Source organism: Cynocephalus volans, chromosome 1 (genome assembly GCF_027409185.1).
Source record: "Cynocephalus volans isolate mCynVol1 chromosome 1, mCynVol1.pri, whole genome shotgun sequence".
Taxonomy (NCBI): Eukaryota; Metazoa; Chordata; class Mammalia; order Dermoptera; family Cynocephalidae; genus Cynocephalus; species Cynocephalus volans.
Genome location: NC_084460.1, coordinates 131,821,707 through 131,834,430, shown reverse-complemented (window position 1 = coordinate 131,834,430; position 12,724 = coordinate 131,821,707). Strand labels below are relative to the sequence as shown.

Below are 12,724 nucleotides of genomic sequence, written 5' to 3'. Positions count from 1 at the left end.
CTGAAGTGGGAGCAGTATGGACTGAGCCTATGGGGTCTGTGCTAACTCCTGATAGTATCAGAACTGAATATTAGGAAACCTAGTTGGTGTCCAGAGAGTTGCAAAATTGGTTGTGGGATAGAGTTTGGATGTGTTATCCCCCCAAAACTCATGTGGAAATGTGATCCCCAATGTGGCAGTGTTGGGAACTGTTGGAGTCATGAGGGTGGATCCCTCATGAATGGATTAATGCTCTCTCTGGGAGGTGGGGGTAGTGAGTGAGTTCTCACTCTTAGTTCCCACGAGAGCTAGTTGTTTAAAAGACCCCGGAACCTCCTCTCTCTCTCTTGCTTCCTCTCTTGCCATGTGATCTGCTTGTACCCACCAGCTGCTGCCACTTTCCACCATGAGTAGAAGCAGCCTGAGGCCCGCACCAGATGCAGCTGTCCCAGAATTGTAAGCCAAAGATTATATTATATATTATTATTATTTTAGGGTATTTTAAAGTTTCTGATTGAGTCACTTATCAGGATAAAAATATAGATGTGGAGATCATGAAAGGGTAGAGAAGAACTGTGTTTCAAGAATATATAAGTTGAGGTGCCCTTGATACATCCAGGTGAAGCTGTCCAGTTGGAAGTTGGTTTTGATCATACTCCAACTTGAATGTTTGTCCCCTCCTAATCTCATGTTGAAACTTAATCCCCACTATGGTATTTGAAAGGTGAGGCTTTTAAGAGGTGATTGGATCCATTCATGGATTAACGGGTTAGTGGGTTATCAGGAAGTAGACTAGGGGCTTTATAAGGAAAGGAAGAAAGCATATGGAAGTGCACTCTTGCTCAGCCTCTCCCATGTGACCCCCTGCATCACCAAGAAGGACCTCACCATATGTGCCCTCTGGACCTTGGACTTCACAAACTCCAAAACTGTAAGAAATTAATTCCATTTCTTTATAAATTACCCAGTTTCAGGTGTTCTGTTATAAGCAACAGAAAACAGACTAATACAATCACTCTGTAGCCAAGGAGAGAAAGCTAGGCAAACACAAAGATTTGACAGTCAAGAATTAGGCAGTGGTTGAAGCCATAGGTATGGATGTGATTACTCAAGGAGCAGAGGTAAAGTGAGAAAAGGACAAAGATAAAACCCATAGAAAAACCTTTATTCATGAGATGAACAGATGAAAGGAATCAATTTAAGAAAACTAAGAAGTTGACCAAAAGTTGAGAAGAGAGGAAAATACATGAGAAGGAGGAGAGACCATATCAAATATTACAAAGAAGCTAATTAATTAAATATTAAAATTAGTAAATATTTTAAATTACCAATTATTGAATATGATTAAATATCAAATACTTTTAATTAATTAATTAATAATTGCAATAAATATTACAAAGAAGCTAATTAAGCTAAGAATAAAAAATTATATTTTATTTGGCATCTGGGAGATCTTCAGTGCTTTCTGTCAGAGCATTTTCTGTGCAGGGAGATGCAAGACAGCTAAGGGAGCTATGAGGTAACATAGAAGAGACAATAAGTGTAAATTCCTCTTTAGAAAACCTTGGATGTGAGTAGACGGCAAGAGCTAATAGTCTTAGGAAGCAATAGCATCAAGTTTTTAAACATGGGAGAAAAATAGGTGTGTTTACAGAGCAGCTTTAGGGAAATAATTTGTGGAACAGAAAAGACAGAAGAAAAGAAAGAGGATAATTAATTAAATAAAGTCTCTGAGGACATGGAAGGAAAAAAAAGACTTGGAGTATAGGTTGAATGTTCTACAGAAGGAAAAGTCAGGTAATGCTGGAGATAAATACAAGAGATAGAGTGCAGAATGAAAAGAGGTATTAGAAGAGTACTTGAGTTCAGAACAGTACATACACACACACAGACACACACACACAGACACACACACACAGACACACACACACAAACAGACACACACACACACACAGACACACAGACACACACACACACACAGACACACACACACACACAGACACACACACACACAGACACACACACACAGACACACACACACACAGACACACACACACAGACACACACACACACACAGACACACACACACAGACACACACACACACAGACACACACACACAGACACACACACACACACACACACACACACACACACACACTTCCCTCTTCCCATACACAAACATTCCCCTCTTCATTCCCAGAATACTGACAGTCAGGCTTGTCCCTCCAAGGCAAGAAGAGATTGGAGAGTCTTTTTCTGCAGAGCCTGAACAGCCCCCAAATAAAGACCTTCATAAAAATAAGTAACCTCCTCCCCCCAAAACCATTAACCACCTTTTCACTGTATTGAAACTAACTAGTTGACAAGCCCCACCATCAGAGTAGAACTTACAATCAGCTCTTTACCAGACACTTTCAAATGAATCAATAGCCAAGGATTACCAAAGAGTTCAGACAAGTCTCATAGATGAAAGAAAGATTAAATCAAGCGAATGTTTGGAAGGCAGAAGGAACTCAGATTAAATAGACACAGGATCAAGCAGAAAATTGAGGTAAAGATCATGTCCAGGACATTAGTTGTGCAGCAGGTCTAATGACCAATCAAGACAGATTGGACCAAGAGCATGGGAAAATTCAAGAAGGGATGTTTTCAAGAGTAAAATGGAACTGACATATTACCTAATAAATCTGACCATGTGGAAAATATTACTAAAGGCTTCTCTAGTTTTGTCCGTGACCTTAGTGTTAATTTACAATAGGGAAATACATTATTAAGAAAACAAATAAGTAAAGCAATTATGAAGTCCAAGAAAAACAAAAATTACTCAAAAGAGAAAGCATGGGTTTATTTCATGATTCAGCACTTAATAATTCTTACATATTCAAATTGATGTGAACACTGGATATTCAACTAAATAACAAATTTCTATATTACTGTATATGAAGAATGAGGGAAGGGAAGACATTAATGTTAACTCATCATCTTCCGTAAGAGGAAGTGGGTACAAAATATCTAAATTACACACAGAAAGAAAAGTACTTACCTCTGGGGAGTTGAATAAGGATAGAGTTGGAAAGGGTTGGAAAGACAAGGGTAAGGCTTGTGTTTTTCATTAGAGCCTTATAGAACAATTTCACTTTAAACTATGTGTGTTATGTTGATTAAAACAGTATTTAATTATCTAAAAAGAATAAGAAATGAGAGTAGGATGAGAGCAGAGAGTGAAGAAACTAACAATGATGAACTAAATCACAGATGTTGTTATAAGGCATTTAAGAAATTCCGCTAGGAAGAGAGTAGAGGAGAAATTCTACCAGATTAGAAATTCGTGAAGGCAATTTATGAATGACCTTATTCTCCTAGTAAAACCATAGTATTTGTTTAAAATTACACGTTATCCTTCAGTTAAAACCATAAGTATTCTTTTAAAAGTACACTACTCAAGCCAATTTACTACTACTATAGAAGTGAACATTAAAAGTAGAATAAACTGCATTCTAAAATATGGCTTTTTACAACAAATTTATTTGCTCTTTATTTGGGGGAAGGAAGAAGGGAGGGGAGAGAAAGCGGAGGCTGGAGAGCATCACTGAATGAACTTTCTCTGCACACTTTTTCCTTCTTAACATAACTCCTCTGAAAGAAAGGAAAAATCAAACACAAAACTAGAATTACTAACCAGGAAGCAACTCTATGAACAGACTCTTGTTGCCAGTCAAATGAAGGACAGAGCAGGTCACAGCAGACACATTGCTGTCTGACCAGCGGCATGAACTCCAGACAGTCACTGTGCCATTGCCCCAATATTCTTGCTCAGTGACACAATCCCCTTCTGGGCTCCAGGAGATCCATGCAGCTGGCCTGCCTGCAACTGCCTTGCACACCGCAGTTCTATTCTTGTGTAGAAACAGGGTCATTTCAGGAGGCACTGCAGAGATGTTAGGGGGAAATGCTTCAGTTTTAAAATAAAGGATATGGAATTTAAAGAGACATTTGCTTCAGTCCCAAATCTGCTGCTCTGAAATGCCACAATATATGATGTTCCTTACCTAACACTTGGAGGTGATACCTACGATGGAAATTCCCATCAGATGCTGCCATTATACACTCGTAATACCCTTCATGGGTGATGGCCACTGGATCAATTTGAAGGTCGGGACTCTGATCAGGTCTGAAGGTTATTCTCTCATCAGTACAATTGGTTTTCCTGGTCTCCTTTGTGTCTCCCCTATAGGAGAGTTTGCAGACAGGCTTGTCTTTGAGGGTTATTGCCCATTCTACTAGTGTCATATTTGTCAATGGGATAAGAGAGCAACAGAGCACAGCCTTCATACCCATTGATCGAGACAGTAACGTGTTAACTGGACACATACACAAAAGGAAAACGATAAAAAGAAAAGCTTTATAAGAAAATTCGTGTGTTAAATTTATCCACAGCATATTATATGTAGTTGTACTGGAACATTACATTGATGGTGATCATATTCCAGAAATTTAGGCTTATAGCAGAAATTAACATTCACAACATATGTATAACATATTAAAACCAATCCAGACTTCCAGTCAAGATGGCAGAATAGACGGTCCCCAGCGTAACTCTCTCCCACAAATCAACGAATTTACAACTATAAAAACTTAACATCAGCCAAACTGGGGCCGCTGGAGCTCAGGTGAAGAGGAGGAGAGACCTATGGAACTCATGAAGGTGGGAGAAACCACGAAGAGAGAAAGAAAAAACTTCTCTCAGCGTTTTGGGCAGTGGCCATTTTAATGCTGGAGCACATGGAGCAGGAGCCAGCAGAAGCTGCAGCTGTGCCTTTTAGATGGAATTACTTGGAGGCTGAAGGGGAGAAGAGGATTTTGATGGCCCCCAGGACAGCAAGACCACTAACAGGGTTCCAATAGACCCACGCAGGAGCAAGGAGCCAGAACAACTGAAAAAGGGGAGCCATTTAGAAGCCGGTGAGTCATCGCAAGGAACCAGTGCAGGGCCCATCCCATGAGAAGTGTCTTGAGCACAGGCAGTGGGGGAGACGAGCCCACTGGGAGAATACTGGGACAAAGCAAGGACAGCCGATCAGCACAGGACCACTTAGAGGAGACCAGTTGGGAATGCAGTATTGCATGGGGTACAGTTCGATGAAAAAACTCAGGCCCAGATCAGAGTTTCTACACAATCAGGTGCACCGAGCATCTGGAGAACCAGAAATAGCTATAAGGTCAACCATTAAACCCTGAGCTGCACAAAAAGCCTCCCCTAGGGAAACAGCAGCAAAGCAGTAATTTACCTCAATCACACAGCTCAAGTACTGGTTCCTACAGGAAGTTCCCATTTTAGAAGCAAGCAAAAGACAAAAACTTACTTACAGCCCAGGCACACCATGAATGACTTGGGGCCCACCAGGGGAAATGAGGCATGGAGCCAGGGGCAGGACCCCTGCCCTCAACCACTCACACCACCAGCACCTTGGGGCCCCACCCAGGAACCCGAGGATTGGAGCCAAGGACCGGACCCCATTCCCACATACAGGTACACCACGCCAGCACCTCAGGGCCCACCCAGGGACCCAGGTCATGGGGAAGGGGACCAAACCTCCCTCTCACAACCAGGCACCCCATGCCAGAGCCTTGGGCCTCCCCTGGGACCCAGGGCATGGAGAAGTAGACCGTAACCCCCTCCCACAGCCAGGCACCCTGTGCCAGCACCTTGGGGCCTGCCCTGGGACCCGGGGCATGGAGAAGGATATCAGATCCCCTTCCTACCACCACGCACACCACACCACTGCCTTGGGACCTGCCATGGACCTGGGGCATGGAGAAGGGGACCAAAACCCCCTCCCACAACCAGGCACACTGAGCCTGTGCCTCAGGGTGTGCCTAGGGACCCAGGGTAAGGAGCTGGGGACTGGACTCCCCTCCCACAACCAGGCACCCTGTGCCAGCACCTCGGGACCCACTCGGGGACCCGGGGCATGGAACCAGGGATTGGACACTCTCCACAACCAGGCACACTGCCCAGCACCATGGAATAGGCCAAAAACATCTCCTCCATGTGGGTGACCCACCACAGCCACCACAATAACCATGGCTGCTGTGAAGGTGTCTAGATGCCACAACCACCAGGCAGATGGTCCACCAGCCACTGGAGTGAGTTGACACAAGGAGAGTCATCAGCAGAGGAAAAGAAAGGAGGAGGATGTCTGTCTCCACAGAGCTCATTTCATAGTGACGGAAGAGACATCTGCTGTATGACAGTATTGGGGGACCTGATCACGCCTCTCAGCATTGCACAGATCATTTGGGCAGCAAATCAACAGAGTAACCATTACTCTTTTCAGAGAGAGTGAAGAAATCTAGGGTGATTAGAGGGGGGAGGTGTAGAGGAAGGGGTATGGGGAGAGATTGGACAAGGGGCATAAAGAATAATTACAATTTGTAACAATATATATGCTAGTAATATTGATTTGATCAACATAACTCAATGTTGAACCCCAAAATATGTATAATAAATTTTGATTCAAAAAAATTTTTTAAATAAAAAATAAAAAAAATAATAAAACCAATCCAAAGAATAACTAATTTTGTCTTTTATTATGTATTACTAGGAAAACAATGTGCATTATAAAGTATTTGAAATTAATTCAGGAGTTTTGGTATTTAGAAACAGAAAGACAAGAAAACAATGCTAAATTAAACAGCAAAGGCAATGTTTTAAATCTAGTATCGGTAGTAGAGACGATTAGATTTATCATATTATTCATGCTTCTCAGGAATAAAAAAGGAATAATTAATGATGTGGTTGTCTCCTCCCTCATTTTGATGAGTTGAAAAAAATCAGTACATCAAAACTAAATGCCTGTCCCTAACTGTCCCCAGTTATATTTATATTTCAGCCAACTGTAAATTTAAATGGTACTTTCATTAAAAATAACTAATATGGCAATCAGGTTGAACTAAATGGAAATTTTTCAAGTTTATTTTTTGTTCAAAGAATCACAAAGTCAGTGAAATCAACCAATCGTAATCTATAAATTCACCAGTTAAGCAATCTCACAAAAAGAAAAATTGATGATAACCAGTGATAAGAGATGCTCAGAAATATTTATTTCTAATGAAAAAGTAGTGTGCTGTATACATTAAAAAACAAGATTTGTTTTCTTTTATTAAAAAATTTTTATTGCAAATGTGATATTATCAAGTGTAGCCTTTGGATGAGTTTTCCTTTCTACCCATTTAGTCACTTATACACTCCCAGACAATTCAGCTGTTAACTTTGCTCACAGGTTTTTATTTTTTTTCTGTGGGTTCATTCTAATTATAAGGATTAAACATAGAAGTTGACCCCTTTCGTACATCTTTTTAAGTTACAATTAAGCCCTGCAACCTACAAGCATTTTGCAACATAGAATCTCATACCTCCTGTAAACCAACATGATCTGTCTATGACTGATAGGGCTTGGCTGACAAGTGATTAGTAAACCAAAGTAGCTGCTACAACACACCTGTAACAAAGGTAAGTGTCAGGAACATCATCATTTTAACATGAGCAGAACCAGCTATGGTGGGGCAATCATCTTATGTGGATGAAGCTTGTTTTTGCTAAACTTTGCATTTAATATCTCTTCTTTCCTGTTTTTGTGTCCCCTGTCTCTTCTGTGGTACTCAAGACCTTGCATTTCACAGCCAAATAACAATCACATAACTAGAAGAAGAAAGAGGTAGAACTTTAACACAGATATGAGAGGTAGTTAAACCCATGATCTTTCTACCACTTGAACGTGGCAAAAATTAAAGACAAGCAAGAACATGACTTGTTTGGGAAACAACTAGAGGTTGGGTCATTCATGGTTCCTCATACCACAGCACTCAGATCACCATATTCTTCAACTAATCACAAGGCCACCCTTCACCCAGGTCATTAGCTAATGTTTCTAACAGAGTACAACTCTCCATCCTTTCAGTGCTGGCCACTAGATAAGAAAGCATATTACCTTCTGTGAGAATTGTTGAAATGTTCTGTGTCGTCTGCTTTCCATCCATACAGGAATTACTTGAAGCTAGAAAATACAGACAGAAGAGTCAATGAAACTAATGCTATGTGATAGTGTGGGAGCCACTGTTTCTTCACAAAGTCTTATTCAACATGTTAGACAATCAGTTAATCCTAACTAAAATTAAACAAAAATCATTGCAAAATAGAAATTATATCTTATGCCATAATTAGAGTGAAAAACATGTTAATATCTTGAAAAATTACATTTATAAGCTATTAATCTATGATTTCCCACTTATGAGACACCTCATTTTGTCAACTATTTTTTTTACAAAATAAACCTGCCTCCACCCTTTCCATCTTCCCCAGCTGGGGGATTGGTCCAGTGTGGCCATTTTACATGAGCTGGTCTGATTATAATCATTTCACCAGATGCCACCCCTCTAATTAAAGTTGTTTGGTCCAGTGATGGGCCTTACCTTACCCAGAAATACAAAGTATAACAATTTCTCAAGAATTTTGGAATCAGAACTGAGAAGAGTTTATTTATCTCTCTTCCTTCCCCATTTTTCCTATGTTGAAAGAGAAAAATGGAAAAAATGAAGCAGTAACAGAGAGAGAAACAGAGACAAGAGTCCTCACCTAGTTCAACTTTCTAGTTCCACAGTTCCTGAGATGCACATGCATTCCTTCCCTTGGGTTCTGTAGAGATTCTTACAATAGCAACAGTTCTAATCTACTTCAAACTTGATTTCTGAGAAATTGCTGTACTGTAGTTTTAAAAAAAAGAAGAAAGAAAGAGGTGAAATAGTTCACACAGTAATGACTGAGAATTTCTCAAGTTAAATCCAGAAACCAAACCAAAATCCAGGAAGCTGAAAGAACACCAAGCAAGACAAATGCCCAAAATACTATACATGGGCATTCTCACCTTCATTCTCAAACTACAGAGAGCAAAGATAAAGAAAAAATCCTGAAAGAAGACAGAGGGTAAAAGCACCTTACCTACAGAGGAGCAAAGAAAAGAATTATACCCTGCTTCTCCTTAGAAATCATGCAGGCAAGAAGAGAGGGAAGTGAAATCTTCAAAGTATTGAAAGAAGAAAACACCAACCTAGAATTTTATGTCCTATGAAATTATCCATCAAAAGTGAAGGAGAATGAGTTTCTCAGACAAAAAAAAATTGACAAAATTTGTTGCCAATAGATTTGCTTTTCAAGAAAAGTAAAATGTTAAGAGAAGTTCTTTAGAGAGAAAGAAAACAATATAGGTCAGAAACTCAGATCTATATAAAGAAAGGAAAAGAACTGGAGAAGAAACAAGTGAAGATAAAATAAAAATTTTTATTTTTCTTATCCTTAATTTATCTAACAGATAACAGCTTGTTCAAAATAATGACAGCAACAATGTATTTGATTACACATGTTTATACACATACACACACATGATGGCATTTCAGAAAGTTCATGGAAATATAGAATTAAAAGATAATACGACCGTTCCATGAACTTTTTGAAGTACCCTCATGTGTATGTGTGTGTGTGTGTGTGTGTGTGTGTGTGTTATAAATAAGAAAAATGAATAAAAACAATGATACAATGAGTGAAAGGGAGGAATTAGAATCAGAATTAGAATTATTTTGTTATTATAAGGTACTGAGACTACCTATTTAACAATATAGTGTTATTTTAAAGTGGAATGGGTTAGTTGTAAATGTATGTTGTAAACTCTATGGCATCCACTAAAAAAAGTAAAAATAGGAGAATAACTAATATGCTAAGAAAGGAGAGAAATGGGATCATATAAAGTGCTTAATTAAAACCATAAAAGGCAGAAAAAGAATGGAAGACAAAAATAGGAACAAAGAACAGGGTCAACAAAAAAAAACAGTTGCAGCTATGGTAGATATTAACCCAACTATATCAGTAATAACTTTGAACATTAATGGTCTAAAAGCATCAATTAAAAGGCAGAGCCTGTCTGAAGGGATCAAAGAGCAAAACCCAACTATATGTTTTCTGAAAACTCACTTTAAGTATAAAGACACATATAGTTTAAAAGTAAAGGGATGAAGAAAGATATATCATACTAATACTAATAAAAAGAAAGCAGGAATAGCAATATTAATTTTGGACAAAGAAGACTTCAAAGCAAGGAAAGTTATTAGGAATAAAAAGAGGCATTCCATAATGACAAAAGGGCTGATTCTCCAAGATGACATAATAACTTTAACATGTATGCACCTAAAAACAGAGCATCAAAATACATGCGGCAAAAACTCACATGTATATAAAAATCAGAAGGAGAATCGGATGAATTCAGTATTATAGGTGGAGCTTTCAACACCCCTTGGTCATAAATGAACATATCCAGCAGGCAGAAAATGAGCAAGAACATAGCTAAACTCAAAACCATCAAAAAACTAGGTATAATAGACATGTACACACTACTGCTTCCAACGAAAGAAGAAATTGCATTCTTCTCAAGCTCATACAAAACTTGTTCCAAAATAGTCCACATTCTGAGCCATAAACACACCTTAACAAATTTAAAACAATAGAAATCATACAATGTCTTCTCTTAGACCACAGTAGAGTTTAACTAGAAATCAATAACAAAAAGTAGCTAGAAAATTTCAAAATACTTGGAGATTATATTACACATTTCTATATACTGCATGGGTGAAAGAAGAAATCTCAAAATAAATTTTAAAAAATTTTAAACTAAATGAAAATGAAAATACAATTTATCAAAATTTGTGGGATGCAGCAAAAGTAGTGTTTAGAGGAAAATTTATAGCATTGCATGCATATATTAGAAGAGAAGAAAAATCTAAAATTAATTACCTAAACTTAAGGGAACTAGAATAAAGAGCCAATTATATCCAGAGTAAGCAGAAGAAGATAAATAATAAAAATTAGAGCAGAAATCAATGAACTTGAACACAGGGAATCAACAGAGAAAGTCAACAAAATCAAAACCTGGTTTTCGAAAAGATCAGTAAAATTGATGAGCCATTAGCCAGACTAATTTAAAAAAATGATTCAAGTTACTAATAATGATATGAAAGTAGGGGCTTCACTACAAAGTCTATGGACATTTAAAAAATAGTAAGTGACTACTATGAACAACTCTATACTCACAGGTTTGATTTCCTAGATGAGACAGACCAATTCCTTGAAAGACACAATCTGCCAAAACTCACACAAGAAGAAACAGGCAATATGAGTGGGCTTATTGCTATTAAAGAAATTGAATCAATAATTAAATACCTTCCAAAACAGAAAGCACCAGGTCCAGATGGGTTCACTGGTGAATTCTGCCAAATTTTAAGAAAGAAATTAAACAAATTCTGTACTATCTCTTTCAGAGACAGAAGCAGAGGGAATACATTCTAACTCATTCTTTCAGGTTGGCATTACCCCAATCCCCAAACTGAAAAAAGCCACTATAAGAAAACTACAAAATAATATCCCTCATGAACATATTTCAAGAATAAAAATCATACAATGTCGGCTCTCAGACCACAATAAAATTAAACTAGAAATCAATAACAAAACAGTAGCTGGAAAATTTAAAATATTTGGATATTACACTACACACTTCTAAATAATGCGTTGGTAAAACAAGAAATCTCAAAAGAAATTTTAAATATTTTGAATTAAATGAAAATGAAAATACAATTTATCAAAATTTATGGCATACAGCAAAAGTAGTGAAAAAATCTTCAGCAAAATATTAGCAAATAAAATCCAAGAACGTATAAAAAGAATTATACTCTATGACAATGTGGGATTTATCTCAGGAATGCAAGGCTGGTTCAACATTCAGAAATGGAATAATGTAATGCATAACAACAACAGGCTAAAGAAGAAAAATTATATAATCATATTAATAGATGCAGAAAAAGCATTGAACAAAATCCAACACTAACTTATGACTAAAGAAAAGATTTCAGTAAGCTAAGAGTGCAGAGTAATTTTCTCAACTTGACATAGAATATCTACAAAAAACCTATGGCTAACAAAATACTTAACAGTGAGAAACCAAAGCTTTCCCACTAAGATCAGGAACAAGGTAAGAATGACCGCTCTCATCACTGCTATTCAACTGGTGTCCTAACTGATACAATAAGATAAGAAAAGGAAATAAAAGGGATACAGATTGAGAAGAAATAAAGAAAACTGTCTTTGTTCACAGATGATATAATTGTCTATGTAGAAAACTTGAAAGAATTGACAAACACCTGAAACTATTTACCTGAAGCAATTGTACATACCAGTCAGCCACCAAAAACAAACAACAAACAAAGCAATTGTAGCAAGGTTGCAAAGCACAAAGTCAATATAAAAAAGCCAATCACATTCCTATACACCAGCAATGAACAAGTGGGATTTGAAATAAAAGACACAACATCACTTGCATTAGCATCCTGCAAAATGAAATACTTAGCTGAAAACCTAACAAAATATGTATGAGATCGATGTGAGGAAAACAATACTATGATGAAAGGAATTAAAAAACTACGTAAATAGATATTCCATGTTCACAGATAGTAAGATTCAATATTGTTAAGATGTCAGTTTTTTTTACCAACTTGATCTATAGATTCAATACAATCCCAATAAAAGTCTCAGCAAGTTATTCACAGATATCAACAAACTGATTTTAAAGTTCATACGGAGAGGCAAAGGACCCAAATAGCCAACACATTATTGAAGGAGAAGAACAAAGTTTGGAGGACTGATAA

The 12,724-nt window shown here is 37.7% G+C and overlaps 1 protein-coding gene across 1 annotated transcript in view; it reads right to left on the bottom strand.

The window, feature by feature from the left end:
- Positions 1–8,029, bottom strand: part of LOC134388723 (cell surface glycoprotein CD200 receptor 2-like) — a 58,410-nt gene extending 50,381 nt beyond the window's left edge. Inside the window, exons 1-3 of the mRNA XM_063112027.1 lie at positions 7,972–8,029; positions 4,030–4,341; positions 3,660–3,908 (exon numbers count right to left, since the gene is read on the bottom strand). Of these exons, the coding sequence (XP_062968097.1) occupies positions 3,660–3,908; positions 4,030–4,341; positions 7,972–8,020 (610 nt within the window). The 5' untranslated portion in view covers positions 8,021–8,029. The remainder of the gene's footprint in view (positions 1–3,659; positions 3,909–4,029; positions 4,342–7,971) is intronic.
- Positions 8,030–12,724: the final 4,695 nt, after the last annotated feature.